The 19892-nt window shown below is 42.6% G+C and overlaps 1 protein-coding gene across 1 annotated transcript in view; it reads left to right on the top strand.

Moving 5' to 3' along the window:
* Window positions 1–19892, top strand: part of OCA2 (OCA2 melanosomal transmembrane protein) — a 343821-nt gene that overhangs the window by 119028 nt on the left and 204901 nt on the right. Inside the window, exons 14-17 of the mRNA XM_062204569.1 lie at window positions 7663–7795; window positions 10392–10539; window positions 13880–13937; window positions 17213–17321. Of these exons, the coding sequence (XP_062060553.1) occupies window positions 7663–7795; window positions 10392–10539; window positions 13880–13937; window positions 17213–17321 (448 nt within the window). The remainder of the gene's footprint in view (window positions 1–7662; window positions 7796–10391; window positions 10540–13879; window positions 13938–17212; window positions 17322–19892) is intronic.

The following is a 19892-nucleotide window of genomic DNA, read 5'->3' as shown; positions in this document are numbered from 1 at the left end:
GTGGTAGAATCCTTTCTAAGTGTTAATAAAAATCCATATTCTGAAGATCATCTCTTCATAGTAGGTGCTATTAGCCATCTCAGGAGTAGGCTATTAGGTGAGGGATCCTCTAATGTAGACTCAACTTATCTGAATGGACTCAACTCTTGTTCTGATAAATTTAACTTTTATTTAATAAATATACATTTCCAAAGTACAGCTTTTGGATTATAGTGGCTTTCCCCCCCCATAAACACCCTCCCACCCGCAACCATCCCATCTCCCAGTCCCTCTCCCATCCCACTCCCCATCAAGATTCACCTTCAACTATCTTTATATACAGAAGATCAATTTAGTATATATTAAGTAAAGATTTCAACAGTTTGCACCCACACAGAAACACAAAGTACTGCTTGAGTACCAGCCACACCATTAATTCACATAGCACAACACACCAAGGACAGAGATCCCACATGGGGAACAAGTGCACAGTGACTCCCATTGTTGATCAAACAATTGACACTCTTATCCATGATGTCAGTAATCACCTAAGGCTCCTGTCATGAGCTGCCAAGGCCATGGAAGCCTCCTGAGTTCACCAACTCCTATCTTATTTAGACAAGTCAAAGTGGAAGTTCTCTCTTCCATCCAGAGAAAGGCACTCACAGAGATCTTTCATTTAGGTCATTTTTTTTTGCCAGAGTGTTTTGGCTTTCCACGCCTGAAATACTCTCATGGGCCTTCTATCCAGATCCAAATGCCCTCAGGGCTGACTCTGAGGCCAGAGTGCTGCTTAGGACATCTGCCATTCTATGAGTCTGCTGTGTATCCTGCTCCCCATGCTGGATTGTTCTCTCCCTTGTAATTCTAGTTCTGATAAATTTTTAAACAAATTATTTGATAACAGTTATATTTAGTTGTGATACATCAATTATATTAATGGGAACTGTATTTCTTCTAATATTAAGAAAAAAAATGATATGTCTTCTGTCACTGGAGAAGTGAGATTCTTCTCAACTGTGGTAGATGTTCAGTTGAAGAACTTAAAGTTTTTCTGTAAGGATAGAAAAATAAAGGTCTTTAGAAATCTCTGAAAGTCCTTACAAATATTAATATAATTTCATAATGATGGTACATAACACCTCAGTTACAGAGCAATGGAGAAGAAATTCAACAAGAAGTTCCCCAGGGTGACTAAGGAGTGTATATTTTCATCAAAACATCCAAGTTATACCCAGAATCTCTTGAACATGGTGGGCCTACAGTATAGCCATCAATACCTAATAGCCATGAATTCTTAAAGGTTTAAATAGCAATCAACATAATTTGTACCCTAGCAAACTGAATGAGAAAATCTTATGATCATCTCAACAGATGCAGAAAAAATTGGCCAAATCCAATATCCATTACTGATAATGTATCTCAGTTAGCTGGAAAAAGAAGAGAACATTATCAATCTGATAGAAAACTTACATGTAGCATCATACTTAATTGTCAAAAGCTTAGTGTTTTCCTCTAAGATTCTAACCAAGACAAGGATGTATGTTCTCATTTCTTCTTGTGAGTAGGGTTTGGGGGAGAGAGTGAGAGAGACCTTCCATTTACTATTTCACTTCATAAACAAACACCTGCAACTGCCAGCTCTGGGCCGGTCTGAAGCCAGGACCCAGGAACTCCGTCAGTCATCCACATGAATGAAGGGATCCGAGTACTTGGATCATCATTTGCCTCCCAAGCACATTAGCAGGAAGATACATTGGAAGCAGAGGAAGCACTTGATTGCAGGCAGTCCAGTATGGGATGCTGTATTAAGCTGCAGCACCACTATGCGTGCCCCTTGTTCAATACTTTGTTGGAGGCTGTAGCTTATACAGTACACAAGGAAAGAAGTGCAAGTTATCCATATTGTAAAGAAAGAATTAAACCAGTCTTGATTTGCATGTGGCAGAGTTGTCCATGTGGAAAATCTGATTCAATCTACAAAATAGCTCCTATAAATAATCAGTAAATTTAAAAGGTTATAGGATGTGAGACCAATATACAAAAATTAAGTTTCTGAATTCTATGAATAAATAATTTGGAATTGAGATAAAAATGTAATCTACAATAGCATCAATATATAAAATACTTTTGGGTAATATATGCATAGCCTGTGTACTAAAAACTCTATCATATTGCATAGTAAAGAAGACCTACATAAATTGAGAGGTATACTTTGTTCATGGATCTGAGGACTGAATATATAACTGTTCTTCAAAATGGACTATAGATTCATGCAATGATTCTCAAAACCATTTTTTTTGGTAGAAATTTACAAGATGTTTCTAAAATACAGATAGAAATTAAAAGTATCTAGAATAGCTTAAAATAAATTAGGAGGAACAAGATTTATTTTAAAGCCACTTTAACTGACAGTTATTGGCATTAAGATGAATAGATAAATAGAAAAAAGTAGGGAGTCAAAATATGAAGCCCCCACATACATGAAAAACTGATTTTGACAAAGATGCTAAGCAAATCTAGTAGACAATGGATAGTATTTTCCACAAATGGTCCTAGAACAAATGGATATTGATTTGCAGAAAAAATTAGGTTTTACACAACTCCAGCTATCTACAAAATTTAATTCAAACTGAATCAAAGGCCAAAGTTTAAAACCTGAAACTAAACTTCAGTAGAAAAAAATAGATTAGAGTACAATAGGTATAGCAATAGTTCAAGTTTGGATGTGGCTCCTTTATTTTCTTAGGCTGCTTTTATTTTAATTAAAACCTTTTTTTTTTTTAAACTTAGACTGGTTTTAGAGACTGGCTTTCAATTTCTGCTATTTTTCTCTTTTTCCCTGCTTTTTATGCCTATGTGTTAATGAGCGCTGCAACAGTTGAACTGCTCCAATGAGCATCATATTACTATTAGTGTCAAACCCTAGGCATGATGCCTTTCTTGGATACAAATTGCATTAACTCTGCTTCACTTTAAGTCTTCTCTTAGAGCCCCAGATCTAAATGCTCTGAATTAAATGGTGGGATATCATCTACACTGTGGGTCACTACCACATAGAAGTTGAAGGCAAGGCACAATCTGTCAGACCATTCCCAGTTTCCTCCATGGCATAGTACATGCTGTTTGAAGGTATCCAGATACTCAAGATGCTTAAAATCTGATGGTTGGGCACACAGGTGAGCTTTGGAAGAAATATTCAAAGCGCCCTCTGGTCTTACTGAGGCTCAACCCAGGTTCATCACACAGCCTTGTGGCACAGAACATCCTCTGGGGACAGGGCCTTGGGGTTGTCCTTGTTTTATTGAAGATTCATTTTATAATGGCTTGTAAATAAGGGAACTCTATATGGAGACACAAGTGAACTCACAGTTCTTAGGACAGTGTATTCAGGAGAATTAATTCGGAAAAACTCATTATCAATAACACAGCTGTGCTGCAATGTGATGATCATATTTATGTTGCATTATTTGGTTATTTACCAATGAATTCAAATGTGAAGAAAACCAATTATGAAATAAAGTCTAACTTTGAAATTAACTTAAAAATATGTACAAGGAAAATTAATACTTAATGGGTAATTGGAGGAATAATAAATAAGTACTAGCTTTGAAACAAGTCAAGAAATCACATCTGAAAAATCACTCACATTTTCTGAGGATTAGGCAGGAAAGACGCTAAGTTATGTGGAACGTTCTTTCCACCTACCATTAACCCACCGTGCTCACTTCTCTAAGGTCCTTTGTGATGACTCTGTTGTGGGATATCCAGCACTGACTGGGTTGGTGGGGTGTCCAGGATCCACCACATGGACGCCCACTGTTCTCCCCCGACCTGTGCCAGAACCCCCTGAAAACAACGTGAGTCTGCAGCACTGTGGAATCCCATGTGCAACAAACTGCTGTCCTCTCAACTCTCAACAGGCCAACCGGGATATCGTCCTCCTTTGATGGTTACATTTGCCCCTGTATGACCATTGTAGGGACACTCATCAGTGCCAATAAAAGCTACACGAGCAGCTTTTAAACACCACTTGAAAACTGTCTTTTGGAGCATGTGTGCTATCTTACAAATAGAGTGGAAGAATTACTCTGTTCCTAAATTTGTATTTATGAAATGCATGAAGTTTGTATACCTTAAAGAAAAGATACCTGGGGAAAACAAAACAAAACAAAAAGAGGAAGACAGCTTTGCCATTGTGTCCATATGCTGTGCATGCTGGAACATTATTCACAACTTTCCTATCCTGCTCTGGACTTTACGTGCACTTGAATGTTCCGCCTGGCTTTTCTACCCTGTTGTGTGCTGCACACACTGGAAATTTCTTTGGCTACTTCCCTACCACCATGTTCTTCCTCTCCGAGTCATGGCTTTGACAGTGTTACTCGACTTGTTCCTGTTCTGCCTCTCTGACCACCTCTTTTTTTTTTTTTTTTTGACAGGCAGAGCTAGACAGTGAGAGAGAGAGAGAGAGAGAGACAGAGAGAAAGATATTCCTTTTTCCATTGGTTCACCCCCCAAGTGGCCGCTACGGCTGGCACGTTGTGGCTGGCGCACTGTGCTGATCTGAAGCCAGGAGCCAGGTGCTTCCCCCTGGTCTCCCATGTGGGTGCAGGGCCCAAGCACTTGGGCCATCCTCCACTGCACTCCCGGGCCACTGCAGAGAGCTGGACTGGAAGAGGAGCAACCAGGACAGAATCTGGCGCTCCAACCGGGACTAGATACCAGGGTGCCGGCGCCTCAGGTGGAGGATTAGCCTAGTGAGTCATGGCGCTGGCCCTGACCACCTCTTAATCTCCATTGTGAATTTTCTGCTCCCAGGGCTGGCACTGTGGCTTCATGGGTAAAGCTGCTACTTGCAGTGCTGGCATCCCATTTGGGTGCCAGTTTGAGTCCTGGCTGCTCTACTTCCAATCCAGCTCCCTGCTAGTGTGCCTGGGAAAGCAGCAGAGGATGACAAGGCCATAAGCAAAGTGGAAGTTCTCTCCTCCCTTTAGAGAATAGTATGTCCTTCTTTGATGGCTACTTCTTTCCACTGGGGTCTCTCTCATAGAGATCCTTCATGTGGAACATTTTTTGCCACAGTTTTTTGGCTTCCCATGCCTGAAATGTTCTCATGGGCCTATGAAACCATCACTCTTATAAAATGATATTGGTGGGCTAGGATTTCCTCAGTCACTTATACCATAAATGTGTGTAGCTTACTAAGCCAAGAATGTTCTAATATTTTTTTTAAGATTTATTTATTTTACTTGAAAGTCAGAGTTACACAGAGAGAGGAGAGGCAGAGAGAGGGAGAGAGGTCTTCTATCTGATGGTTCACTCCCCAGTTGGTTGCAATGGCCGGAACTGCGCCGATCCAAAGCTAGGAGTCAGGAGCTTCTTCCGGTTCTCCCACATGGGTGCAGGAGCCCAAGATTTTGGGCCATCCTCCACTGCTATCCCAGGCCATAGCAGAGAGCTGGATTGGAAGTGGAGCAGCTGGGACTTGAACTGGCGCCCACATGGAATGCCTGTGCCTCAGGCCTGGGCATTAACCCGCTGCGCCACAGCGCTGGACCCGAATGTTCTAATTCTGTTCTGGGAGGGTCCTCCCTTGATTGTTTTACATTCTTCAACACAAATGAGAACAATGTGGAAAATTAAGAAGAAAATGTCTGACTAGAGACCCAAATAAAACAGTGCAAAATAACACTTAGAGGAGTAAAGTAAAAAGAACTGAGCTTAAACACTGTGTTGGTGCAAGTATGGTCGTGGGTGTTTTTGTTATTGGGAGCATTTTAGAGAGGATTCTAAGAAATTGTAGGGTTGTGTAACAGTAGCAGGGAGGCCAGATACATGCATCTAATAAGTTTAGTGAACACTTCGACATCCCGCTGTACATTGCATCTACCTATATTGTTTCTTAAAATTATCAGCTTGTGCTTTTCTGTTCTGCAGTGTTGCTACTTGATAAATCTATCTATGACCACTCAAGTAGCAATAACATACTTCCACTTGGTGTTTGTTATTTTTAGTGGATGTGCTCCCAGGACCTCCTCACTCCTCTTTTTTTTCCCTTTCATCTACTCATCATTTTTTAATTCAATTGCTCAACTAATTCTAATGAGGCAAACTTTGTAGTGATTGTATTCCATAGGGGCCAATAATTATTCAGGATACAGATACTTCTGCCTTTGTATGCCACTTCCTCTGAGAAATATTAACAATTACATTTTATGGCTCGGCCTAAAGACATCTTACTTTTAAACCATTTTTTGCTGATCCCAAAGTTCACTTTTTGCTTCTTATTTTAAGGGTAATTAAAACATTCCACGAGCTCCTAAAATATTCTGGACACTTCCCAGTCATGTATCTGGAGCATGAATTCTATAAATAAACACAAAATTCAAGGTAATACCTCAATGAAGAATTATCAGGAAAGTGATGAATTCTTGGGTAGCCATTCAAAGCATTCCATGAGCCTCACCTCTCTGTAGGTTTCCCTGCCATCTGTCCATAAATGAGCTCATATAGCTCCATCTGTCACTTATAATGCTGTTTTCAAAGACAACCATTGGATATGCAGGTAACTACAAAAGATTAAGAATTTAAGAATATCATACTTTCTAGACTTTGACACACTTTATTCATAAAGGATTCTAGTTGTGTTGTATTTTAGCAATGTTGTGAGTGGTGGTAGACCTTGTCTAGAAGTGAGGGCACAAATGGACCACTTTTAATAAGCAATAATTAATATATTTTAAATCGCTGCTTCCAACCCAGGCATTTGTAAGGTGGTTTTCCTAATTCTGCTTGGGTATGGTCTTGCGGGCTTCACTAGTGTCCCAGGAGATCTGCTATCCTTCTGCCTGTGTAAGTAACTTTGTTGGCCCCCAAGGCAGAGCTTGACTTCCTGTGACCCATTTAGCCACCCCACCCCACAACTGTACTCACTCCCACACTGGGGCCTCCCGTGGTTGTGCTTTGTTGGCATGCCTCTGACCTTTCTTTGTGACACAAGTGATCCATGGATACTACAGAAAAGACCTCAAGTTGTCACCAAATGGATAGCTTCGTGGAGTCAGGGGCCTTGCTTGTTACGCTGTGGGCTTAAGGGCTGCTTGCACGTATTTGATGAAGGTATAGAAGCACAAATTAATAAAACAACAAAGCAAATGAATGACACTTCTGGAGTTTCCCTGGTCAAAATAAACTAGCTGGTGACCATGGTACATAGTCACACAGTAGTCGGTAAAAGCATGAGAGGGAAGGAGAGGCTTCCCCCAGGGACCCTGTGGCTTCTCTGGGAAGCCTTAGCTCTGGTGGCTAACAGGTTCCCTGTGGAGTGAGGGCTGTATTCTCCAGTCTGTTTTCAACCAAACCTAGGGGAATGAATGCGTCAGTCCAACGATGAAGTCAGATCAAACCAAGGTTAGAATTAGATGTGACAACTTGTTTTTGTTATCTCTCAAGATGGCTTATCTTTTGTGTAAGAATTGGCTTTTATACATGAAAAAAAGATAAACTTCAACATTTTCAAATGCAAGGCTTTGTGCTGGGCTCAGGACCCTTGACCCAAGGTCCCCAGAGCCCTGATATGGCCCTTTGCTCCTGGACCTATCCCTCTCCGGTCCTGACATGGGAGCTGACTGCCGCCTGTGCAGAGGAAGGGCCATTCCATTTCCCCTTTGCTCTTTTCAGGGCCTGGACTTTGCAGGATTCACCGCACACATGTTCATTGGGATTTGCCTCATCCTCCTGGTTTCTATTCCACTCCTGAGACTCCTTTACTGGAACAAAAAGCTTTATAACAAGGAACCTAGTGAGATTGTTGGTGAGTATAAACACCTCCTCATCCAGCCTCAGATTTCAATGCTATAATGTTATTCTTACAAACAGGCAGGATGCATTATCAAATGTAAAACATCAAAGAAGGGCCTGTCATTGGGATGTTCCCTGCTCAGTATCAGTGACTGACCGTCCAGAAGGTGGCTCTGTGGGAGGGATGGTGGGAAGAATCACTGTGTTCCTAAAGTTGTATTTATGAAATGCATGAAGTTTATATACCTTAAATAAAAGATTTCTGGGAAAAAAGAAGGTGCTCTTACAATTATGCTTTAAATGGTTAGAAAGCCCCTTGTGTTTCATAGTTGAGCCTTTGACACAGAGAGAGAGAGGGAGAGGGAGAGGGAGAGGGAGAGGGAGAGAGAATGATATTCCATCTCCTAGTTCACTTTCCAAATTCCAGGAGCCAGGAACTCAACATAGGTCTCCTGATAGTGGACATGGGTGTCCCAACTGGCAGCCACATATCTGCCCCTGAATGTCCTGTAATTTTTTTTTAATTTTTTTTTAAACACACACACACACACACACATTCACTCACCCCAAATGCCCATAACAGCCAGGGCTGGGCCATGCTGAAGCCAGGAGTGGGGAACTTGGTCTGAGTCTCTGGGTGAAAGGCAATGAAACCCTTCACATAGTGATGTTCAGAGCGCTGGGTCAAACAGTGGCCCTCTCTGAACTTACACCGAAGCTGTTCTACCACTCCATCTCCCCTTTCCTGTCCCGACAGGGTGTCTTTGTTGTCTTTCAGAAGGCCTGTTCATTGGTGGTTCTCCTCCTCCTGATCCTTCCTTCCTGTCTTCCACTCCTCTCCTCCCCTTCCTGCTCTCCTGCTCCTACTCTTCCTCTTCTTCCTCCCCCTGTATTCTTTTTTTTTTTTTTTTTTTGACAGGCAGAGTGGATAGTGAGAGAGACAGAGAGACAGAGAGAAAGGTCTTCCTTTGTGCCATTGGTTCACACTCCAATGGCCGCTGCGGCTGGCGCATCGTGCTGATCTGAAGCCAGGAGCCAGGTGCTTCTCCTGGTCTCCCATGCGGGTGCAGGGCCCAAGCACTTGGGCCATCCTCCACTGCCTTCCCAGGCCATTGCAGAGAGCTGGCCTGGGAGAGGGGCAACTGGGGCAGAATCCGGCGCCCCAACAGGGACTAGAACCCGGTGTGCTGGCACCGCAAGGTGGAGGATTAGCCTGTTAAGCCACGGTGCTGGCCCCCTGTATTCTTTTTCCTCTCTTCCGTCTTCTGTTTATGTTACTGTAACTGCATAGATGGTTTAATGAATTGTGAGACTTTTCAAAAGGAAACTGTGGTTCTGTTTCTCTGAGAGGCCCTTGAATTGTTCCCACGTTTGTTTTATTAGGAAGCTACGATGCCAATGCCTCTTTGTAAAGCTGAAGCTTTAGAAAACTCTGTGCTAACTGCAATAGTTTCAGTGCTCATGCATCCTGCTAGTTACTTCCCAATCTGAGTCTTGGCAGGCTTCATTTGCAGTCTGAATCTCTGCCTGTTACTGTTGTTTTCTCAGCAATGCAGTAGGTCTGCCACATCACAGGCGATAAGTAAGCATGTGCTGAATACAGTGGGCTTGAAAGGTGGCATTGTTAGTTTTTGATTGAACCATCATGTTCATGCTACCTCGCAGGTCTTTGGTCATTGCTGTGCCTTGCTTCTGCCTTGAGCTGGTTGCCAGCTGCTTTCGATCCTTATTGAAAGGTTTTGATCTTTTAATTCCATCTTTAACTTTTACAATATACAGTATAGGACATTGTATCTGAGTGGTTCCTGCTTTCTTTTATTTTTAATGACAATTTTGATAAGTTTGTGTAGTATTTTTAATGGTAAAATAGAAGTCAAATGTAAGCATTCATGAAATATTTTAATATCTTAAGAGACAATGCCCTGACAAATCATTTTTCTCCACTTCTCTAAATAAGAAGGTGCCTGAATTCAGTGGTGAGTGAAAACCCAGTCCATTCTCTTGATGTCAGTATTTCATCTGACATTGTCTGCCTCTCTCACCCATGTCTTGGACTTGTGCCTTGATAGGAGTGAGGGCTTCTCTTACCTCCTGCCTCTTACTAAATGCCCTACAGGAAGGTCCTAGCATTATCTCCTGAGAATTACACTTTTGCTTTCTATTTTCAGCAGATCTGTTTTTTCCCCTAGAAACCTTTTATTTAAGGTATACAAACTTCATGCATTTAATAAATAGCAATGTAGTTATCCTTCCCACTATACCCGCCCTCCCACCCTTTGGGCGATGTCTAGATTTGGGTTAAAATCAGGACCCGACCCGCTTCCTGCAAGAAGAGGGCAAGGTCATTCGGTGCTAGCATTGACGATGTAACTCTTCAAGAGTGGGATTTGTTCTTTACCCAAAGCTTGAAATCGTGTTATTTAACTTCCGTGGTGATTTTTATGTCAGCTTTATCACCTGTTCCCATTACAATCATTTATATATTTAGAAATCACTGCTTTGAGTTGATTTGGGCTACCTGCACATTGTCAGTGTGCACGGTGAACAGCCGAGTGTTGCTGATGACTGACGCCATGAGAAACCCAGGCCTCCTCTTCCTGTCTCTGCAGAACTGAAGCACGAGATTCATGTCTGGCGCCTGACTGCACAGCGCATCAGCCCAGCCAGCCGGGAGGAGACAGCGGTGCGTGGCCTGTTGATGCGGAAGGTGCTGGCACTGGAGCGCTTGCTGGCACGGAGGCTGCACACCTTCAACAGGTACCAAGTGGGACACTCCTGGGGTCACACTTGATTTACGGCAGTGGTTCTCATCTTTAGTGGTTACGTTTAATGAGGGAATTTCATGAACAGCCTATTCCATGGATACCTTAATAGTGTCTGAATGCTATACAACACACCAATGAAGTGAGCTACAGTGATTATTCTTCAGAGCATTTCCTAGCATTATAAAATCATGACACTAGCTGCATACTAATGAGTGGTTTTTAGGTGTCACACAATGTGCTAATTCTTTCATAGTGCATTGTGTTGTTTAACTCTCACTTAACTCTGCATGTTGTATCATGGCATTAGTGTAGTTTAAGGACATGAACACAGAGGCTTGGAGAGTTGGAACAACTTTCCCAGGGCTAAATAGCTTGGTAAGTGATGCTAGGGACTGAACTCACACTACTGGGCCTCCCACATTTTAAATAAAAAAAACAATTAACATAACAAATGTGACAAAATATTATCCTACTAGTTGATTTTCAGGCATCTCAAATATCACCATATTACCTAAACCCTCTGAATTCATTTCCTAGTATTCATTTTTAGTCCAAACTGAGGCCTAAATAGTAACCACAAGTTTGGTGAGTTGCTTCTCCTCATTACCATAAGGTGCTGATTTCTAGTCTGCCACCAATCTGGAAGCTCTGGTAGGAAAAGCAGGAACTCAGTGGCCCCTAAGGGATGTTGGTGCATTCCTACAACTGAGCTGGGGGTGGGTAGAGATGAAAAGTCTAACACGTATCCTTGCGAATGAGCTTGAGACTGGTCTTGCCTGATGCAGGTCGCTGAGAGCAGCTGACACATGATGGCTCAGCCTGCATGGCTTCTTGAGGGCTGGTCTGTTAGTAGAAGAAAATGCCATAGGCAAGCCCTCAGATAAGCATAGAGTGCAGAGATGCAGCGCAGGGGTGAAGTACTGTCTCAGCAGCACCAGCCTCATCCCCAACCCAGGACCCACCTCCACCCAGTGATGCTGGAGAAGCAGGACCTGTGATCCATAAGCTAAAGGAAGTCTTGAGTTGAAGACTGGGGGCAGAGAATCCAACTTTATTGTTGTAAATTTTTTTATTGGAGAGAGGGAGGGAGAGAGGGAGGGAGAGAAAGAAAGAGAGGGAGGGAGGGAAGGAGAGAGAGATACAGAGAGGGAGGAAGGGAGGGAGGAAGGAAGAGAACTAGCTAGCTCCCATCTCTCCCCGACAGCTCACAATGGCCAGGACTAAGCTAGGCCAAATCCAGGAGTCAGGAACTCAACCCAGGATTCTCACATGGGTATCAGGAACCCAATTATTTGAGCCATCACCTGCTGCCTCCCAGGGTCTGTGCTCACAGGACATTGGAGTCAGGAGCTGTAATTGAGTTTCAAACCCATTCACTCTGGTTTGAGACATGGGTGTTCCATAAACCCAAGCCTGACCAACTTTAAAAACCAGCATAGATATTGAAGGAGACAATTTTCATAAATTAAAGATGCAGAAATAAACTGTCCTTGCATAGGGTGATCTCAGGCTCACAGTTGTGAAGAAACACGTGCCCTTGGAGAGTAACCAAGTTCCTATCAGCTGATCCTGTGCTGGTGGCAGATAAAGACATGGAGGCCACACATTCATTGAGGAGCAGATGGGAAGAGGGTCATCCGGGGAAAGTGCTAGTTCTTTTTTTTTTTTTAATTTTTATTTTTGACAGGCAGAGTGGACAGTGAGAGAGAGAGACAGAGAGAAAGGTCTTCCTTTTCCGTTGGTTCACCCCCTAATGGCTGCTGTGGCTGGCGCACCATGCTGATCCGTAGCCAGGAGCCAGGTGCTTCTCCTGGTCTCCCATGCAGGTGCAGGGCCCAAGGACCTGGGCCATCCTCCACTGTACTCCCAGGCCACAGCAGAGAGCTGGACTGGGAGAGGAGCAACCGGGACAGAATCCAGCGCTCTGACCCAGACTAGAACCCGGTGTGCCGGCGCCACAGGCGGAGGATTAGCCTATTGAGCCGCGGCACTGACTGGAAAGTGCTAGTTCTGCAGGTCTTGCTTCCGGTTTCCTTCTAAAAACTTTCCTCAGAATCACTCAAACGGGTCTGCTGTGATTTCCCATAGACCCGACGGTGTGGTCAGCTTGCTTTTAATCTTGTACTATGTGACTAAAACTACATTTTCCTCTGTGCAGTGCTTTTCCCTGATTGGTGTAGGAGAAAATGAGCCAGAAAAGGTTGGCTAAGTTGCAAAGATGAATAGGAAAGACAAACGGGTGGTACTGGATGGGGTGGGGTCGGGGGGAGGGTGCTAGGACAGAGATGGGGGCACTGCGACTGAAGGAAGCAGATATAAAAGCGCTTCAAAACTGATCTTCAGTGGTTACAAATAACTCCTACGGCAAAAGCCATTTCTGCTACAGGTACATGGTCCTTATTTTGGAAACAAGAAATTCAGAAAGTAGGAAGTATACAGAAGAAAATACAGGTGGTTTGCAGCCATTCCTCTTGCTTGCCTGTTGGCACATGAATGAATGAAATGTTCTTCATGTTGGTCCCTGTGCTCACACTTGCCATGCAGAGTAGTCAGTGTTTGAGTGACAGAATCATTAGGGCACACGCACACACACACACATACACACACACAGAGAGAGAGAGAGGTGTGAAGGCATTTAGTAGGGAAATTGCCTCTTGTGATTATGGAGACTGAGGAGATCCACAATGGACTGCCTGCAAGCTAGAGACCCTAGGATGCTGGTAGCTTTGCTCAGTCTGAAAGGAAGCTGAGGTGTAACTCAGTCTAATTCCACAGGCCTGGGAACCCTAGGGGCTACTGTTGTAAGTCCCAGAGCCCAGAGTCCAGAGATCCTGGAGTTCCGGTATCTCAGGAGAGGAGAGGAACATGCATCCATATCTCTGAGATGGACATATTCACTCCTTCTTTGTTTTCGTCCCCTCCAGCCTCAGCCAGTTGAATAGTGGCCATCTGCGCTGAAGGTCGATTTTCCCCTCTGGTTCATTTAGTCTCAAGCTGCTGTCCCCTGGAAACACCCTCACAGGTGCACCCCTAGTCTCTTGATTCCAGGTGTTCCTTAATCCACTCAGGTGGACCCCCAGAGTTAACCATGCATATTAACCATGAACATGCATATTCACACACACTTCATTCAACATTTGGATCACTTCTTGTGAGATTATTCTTTGGAAGTAAAGCATGGCCGTATTTCCCAATTAACAAAGCAACGTCTCTGGTCACCTTCTGTCTCCAATTGTGCCCCTTATGTGCCTGTGCCAGGCTCAGAGTGTTGTTGACAGTCTTACTGCTCAGTACAACTGGGGAAATAATGAGTCTGTCCTGTTCTCTTTTAGGCAAATCTCACAGGAAGACAAAAATTGGGAGACCAATATCCAGGAACTGCAAAAAAAGGTATTGTGGTTTCTTTTCTCTGGGATGTCTAGGATTTATCTCTTGAAGAAGAGAACAATGTATTCATTTTCTTTACCTCCTTTGAGGTTAATACCTGAAGCTATTTCTCTTTTTATTCCTGAAGCTATAGATTCGACAGAATTTATTTCTATGAGTTAATGGGGAAAACATGACATGGTAGCCATATTCTGCCAGAAAATTGAGACGTTAACATTTTATATGCCCTTTAAGATGCCCCTGAAGTGTGCTCTGGAGAGACACCCAGAGGCCCACCTCGCCAATGTGCTGGTGCCTGAGACTCCCCAGCCTTCTGACTCTGAAAGGCAGGTCTCCAGTTCTGTGTTGTGCAGAGGAGACAGCTGGGGCTGGTGAGATGTGGTAGAATAGCATCAGGGACAGACACAGGATGCGTGGTTTCATGCCATAACAGGCTGAGTTCTGGGACAGAATCCATTATTTTTGAGGATTTATTTATTTGAAAGGTAGACACACACACACACACATGCAGAGCACACTTCCATATCGTATAGTGGTTTACTCCTCAAATGCTTGCAACGTCTGGGCCTGGGGCAGGTCAAAGCCAGAACCAGGAAATCCATTCCAGTTTCATGCATGGGTGGTAGGGACCCAAATACTTGGGCCATCATCTGCTGCCTCCCAGGTGTATCAGCAGAAAGCTGGATTGGAAGTGGAGTAGCTGGGGCTTGGGCCAGGCACTCGGACAGGAAACATGGGTGTCCTAAGTTATATATAAATTATTTAACTTGCTGGGCCACAATATTCACCTTTAGAGGTCATTTCGGATTCCTCTACTCATTTCCTGCCATCGCAGACTTTTTCAGCCCAGCTGTGGGGATCCAGGCCTCACACCCCTCAGCAGAGAGAACTCTGCTTCAGATCTGCTAGGATTCATTTGCATTCCGTGGAATTTCCAGTCCAGGTGGTCTCTTTTCTGCAGAGAGATTGAACACCTACTGTCTCATTATGCTTGGCACATTTTGTTCTTGGCTAAAAGAAATTCAGACATTGGAGTCTTGGTAGGCAATGTGTTATTTTGGGGGTTTGGGTTTGTGAACTCTCTTCCCAGTCTTTGTCCCATGCAGATGGTCAGGGTTGAGTGAGAAGGGGAAGCTATGATACCATTCTGGGCCCCAAGTTTATAGAAACCCAGCGTACCTTGCTAGACCATGTTGTTTTGGCTACAAGTTAGAGGAGAGACTGAGTACCTCTCTGTGAACTGGTGGACAAGGATTGGGATGAAATAGAAGGTGAAGCAACGGGCTTGGCAATATCCATTTCTTGCATCGAAGAATTCCTTCCAAAATAAGCCTAGATGGCCAAAACGTGCCTGACACCCAGTCAGACACCCAAGCGAAACACCACTTATTCCAGCTGCATGACACGGCTCCTTCTTAGGCCTGCCCGGTCCTCCACCTCCACTCTTTGAACTGGCTGTGGTCAGACTGACTTTTCTGTGGTTGATGTGACCTAGGGAAGGTTTGTCATGATTCCCTGTGTACTTAATGGGAGTCCATATTGATTTCCTCTGAGAACTTCAGTTTTTCCCCCTACTCTGTCCCTTTCTTCTTAATTCTTCATCACAAAATCATGTTGAAAAGTCAGCCTTCCTTGGACGAGGGAAAGGAGAGGTGAGTGGGGGCCAGCTGCTTATGTTTTTGATGGCAGCAGCCTGTGACCAGAAATTCATGAGGAAAAATTATCTACCTCTACATACATATATTTGTATGTCTGTACTTATTATATCCATGTCTCTCTGTTTATTTTACATATACATCTGTATAAATCTATAGAGATCAGTAAGCACAGATGTCTACAAGTCAGCCCTTTGTATCCTGCCAATTCAACCACTGGGACTGAAAATATTTGAAAAAATGTGTCTGTATTGAATATGTACATATTAAGAGAATAGCAACTATTTACATAACAGTGACATCGTTTTAGGTGTTATAACTAGAGACGATTTAAATTATATAGGAGAATGTGTATATGTTATATGCAACTACTACATTTTAGACAAGGGACTTGATCATCTGAGGATTTTGTTACCTGTGGGTGATTCTGAAAATGTGAGGGACAACTATATTTCTATATAAATATAGATGGATTAGACAGACAGGTGTGCTGGCTGGGGATGACACATTTAACAAAATACCTGGTGCAGTGGTTGGGACAGATGGTGGAACTTGGTTGCATACGGTAACTCAGTTAGTAGAGTAGGCCAAGCTGGCCCTTGTCTGTGCTCCCTGGCCCTGGCCCCACAGGCACAGCTTCACTGAGAAGAACACCTACTCCTGCCCTGTGACTCCAAGGTTAATAAAGGCATTGCAGATTCCCAAGGGTGTCACCCCAGTGGTTAGGGGGCATCACCCATACTCTGAGACCCTCATGAATGTTATTGAAAGAATATGGCGAGAGCCTTATCAGGAGTCATGGTATTGCAAGAACATGTTAACCTCAAGACCACAGGCTTTGCTTATTAAGAAAGTTGAACAGAAAGATTGTAACCACCCAAGCACCTGTTGAAGTGCTTGTGTCTTTTTTTTTTTTAAAAGATGTATTTGAAAGAGTTACAGAGAGGCAGAGGCAGAGAGAGAGAGAGAGAGAGAGAGAGAGAGAGAGAGAGAGAGAGAGAGAGAGGTCTTTCATCTCCTGGTTCACTCCCCAAATGGCCGCAACAGCCAGAGCTCAGTCGATCTGATCCAAAGCCAGCAGCCAGCTGCTTCATCCAGATCTCCCACATGGGTACAGGGCCCAAAGTCTTGGGCTATTTTCTATTGCTTTCCCAGGCCATAGCAGAGAGCTGGATTGGGAGAGGAGCAGCTGGGATTAGAACCAGCGCCCACATAGTATGCTGGCACTGGAAGGCAGCAGCCTTACCCACTATGCCACAGCACTGGCCTCAGTGCTTGAATGGCAAGGTCCTTGGAGGTGATTTGTCACCCTCCCACCAGACACTGGAGTAGGGCTGGAACAGCTTAACACTTTCTGTGTTAAATGGAGAATCCAATGTTGTATAAAAGAACCATTGCTTTTTATGTCTATTGTGTTTATTTTTCAAAACAATTTTGAATGGGACAATCCTGACTCTACAATTTTCTTTCTAACACGTTACCTGGTTATCTTATTTCAGCTTCAAGATCTTCTATCTTTCATTATAAGGAGGAAACTGTAGCAATTCAAGTCACGTGGGATTGTGGACACAATGCAGGAATCAGGCTGCACTGAGTAAATGAGATGTGTTTTTCCTCTTACAGCATAGGATATCAGACCGAATTCTGCTCGTCAAATGCCTGACAGTGCTAGGATTTGTTATCTTCACGTTCTTCCTCAATTCATTTGTCCCTGGCGTTCATCTTGATCTAGGTGAGTCTAATTTTTTGTTAGTTTTTGTTGTTAGGCTTTGCAATTGATATCAGAGTCTGTAGAGAAGACTTCAAAGCAGATGCCCATACACTCACTGTACCTATAAGCAGCAATGAGGTAAGGATGCTGGAGAGGGCAGAGACAGCTGGTGGGCACAAGCCTGTTTGTACCACTTTGATGATGGAGATAGATTGAGAGTTTCAGTTTCTGCCAACTTGGGGCCCGGGTCCTTAGCGCCTCCAGCATTTAACCTTAGAGAGATACGGAGCAGAGACTGTCATCTCTATTATACTTGGTAGCCATCTCTTTAAACTGTTCCTTGAGGAGACAGGAAGGTTTGTTGGCAAAGCCAGTTCTTCTGCTTTGCAGATCCACAGCTCAAGGTGATGACTAAATGAGAGACTGTGGAAGGGCTGGAGAGTTACAAGTGCTCTGTGCAGGCCCGCTCTCCTTACTGGACTGGGAAGCTGTTTTCTCTATGCAGCAAAACCCACTCTCCCACCTTCTCATAAGTCCCTTCTGTGGCTTCAACCACACCCCAGCTCTCAGACGGGGATGGAGACCCTTCCCCACTTGAGAACGTGGGTCCCTTTCAGATTGAGCTTGCTAACACACTTTTCATGAACATTATCCATCCTCTGTAGAAATTTCTTACCTCCAATAGTGTCATTATTTAAAACAAAGTGACAGAAAATCCCTTCCAAACCCCTCCCTCACGAAAGCACAGGTTAATGAGAAAGCTAAATTTGAGGAGGTATCAGGAAGTCTTTTCTTTAACCAAAGCTGTACCCATGGTTTTATTCAAAAGTGAACTCTCCTAATGTCTGTATCTTATTTGATAAATGTTTGATTTGTGACGACTTTCAAGGAATTTACCTGCTGTAGAAAGGAAAGCCTCTGAACCTTGTAACACAGATGAATATTGCATCCAGCGTCAGTTATTCACATAAAATCACTGTCGGGTTTCTAGCTATCATTAGAAATCTTTAGTAGTCAACTTCCATTTTCTGTCATATAAAAATAAAACCATATTTCCAAATTCTCACATGCAGCACATGATATACCTGCTTTGGACTGGTTGTCCACCTTTCTATCACACATTTGCAGTCTCTCAGAGTTCATTTCCATAAATAATCTCAAATCCAATTTGCCAGGTGGCCTAGGCTTGACTCTGAGCTGACAGGTGTTTTTAGCTACACCTGAGAGCTGATCCACATGGAATCTCAATGAAGTAATGGAGAATGCCAGAGCTAGACTGGCAACAATGTCATGCACTTCCTTTGCTTTTTATGGATTATATCTAGAAGCTGTTGCAGTGTAATTATTTTTAATTATACTCAGACAAAACATAATTTTAGCATTACAAGTCTTTAATCTGCACAGTAATGTTAAATGGCCACTACTGGTAATTTAACAAATATAATAAAACTAATGTTTTGTGAGAAGAAGTGTCCCATTAGAGGATTCTTTTGGATGTTCACAGATTATTTTGTTTCTAATTTTATTTGAGATTCTACTTTAAAAGAACAGAGCAGTCATTTTAAAAACTAAAAATATGACAGTTTATGAACAATCTTGCTAGCACTTAACAGTAATACTTGCATAAAGAACCCTAATTTTAAAACCTAATGTCAGTCTTTAAATATATGGACTTAAATCTTGATTACAGTGAAGCTTCATTTAGCCTTTGAAGTTTATGGTTTTAATAAAGGTGTCTCATTTCTTTCTTTGTGTTTGTTGCATCTGTGATTGTATCTTTTCTGTTTTTAAATCTTGCTCTGTTTCCAGTTAGAGTTTGTGTACCCATGGTTTTATCTGGGGATTCTGGAGTATATAATCCATGCATTTGCATATTTTTCATGATATTAGATTGAATAGGAGAGATTTGGTTAGCATGTATTTTAAAAGAATACAGTTTCCTTAGAATTACAATAACTCTCCTGATAACAGGAGCAAAATAGTTGCAGGATCTTTCCAGGGCTTCAGTAAATAGAGAATGTGATCATTTGTCTTTAGTAAAATTTTGTTTTGAATGTAGCCTGCTTTGTAAGATGAGTTTCTACATTGTGATTCTACAAGGTAACATTACATCACCAAATTACATATGTAATGTGTGACATATGACACAACATGATGTCCTATGACACAGGTGATGTCATATTATACTATGCATCATATAATACAAAATGACATTGTATAAATGTAATATCAAAATACAAAGTGATAACATAGAACATTTACATCATGTAACACAACAGGGTTTCATGCCACATGAAGTATATTGTGACATGTTACATAATATAACACAGTATGATATATCACATGACATGCATCATGTAATGCATGACATCATTTAATACAGTACATAGCAAGCAACACATGTGATATTATAAGACATAATGTAGTGTTATACAACACAAGGTGATATTATTTAAAAATGTGCATTATGTAGCAAAATGTGTCATCATTTAACACATTCCCTAAGACTCATAATCTAATCACATAATTGACTTTTTTCTTTATTTTTAAAATTAACATGGGCCCAAATTGCCTTTTCTTTTGCATGTAAAT

This window comes from Lepus europaeus, chromosome 11 (genome assembly GCF_033115175.1).
Source record: "Lepus europaeus isolate LE1 chromosome 11, mLepTim1.pri, whole genome shotgun sequence".
Taxonomy (NCBI): domain Eukaryota; kingdom Metazoa; phylum Chordata; class Mammalia; order Lagomorpha; family Leporidae; genus Lepus; species Lepus europaeus.
Note: the sequence above shows the minus strand (reverse complement) of the source record. Positions and strands in the feature narration are given on the sequence as shown.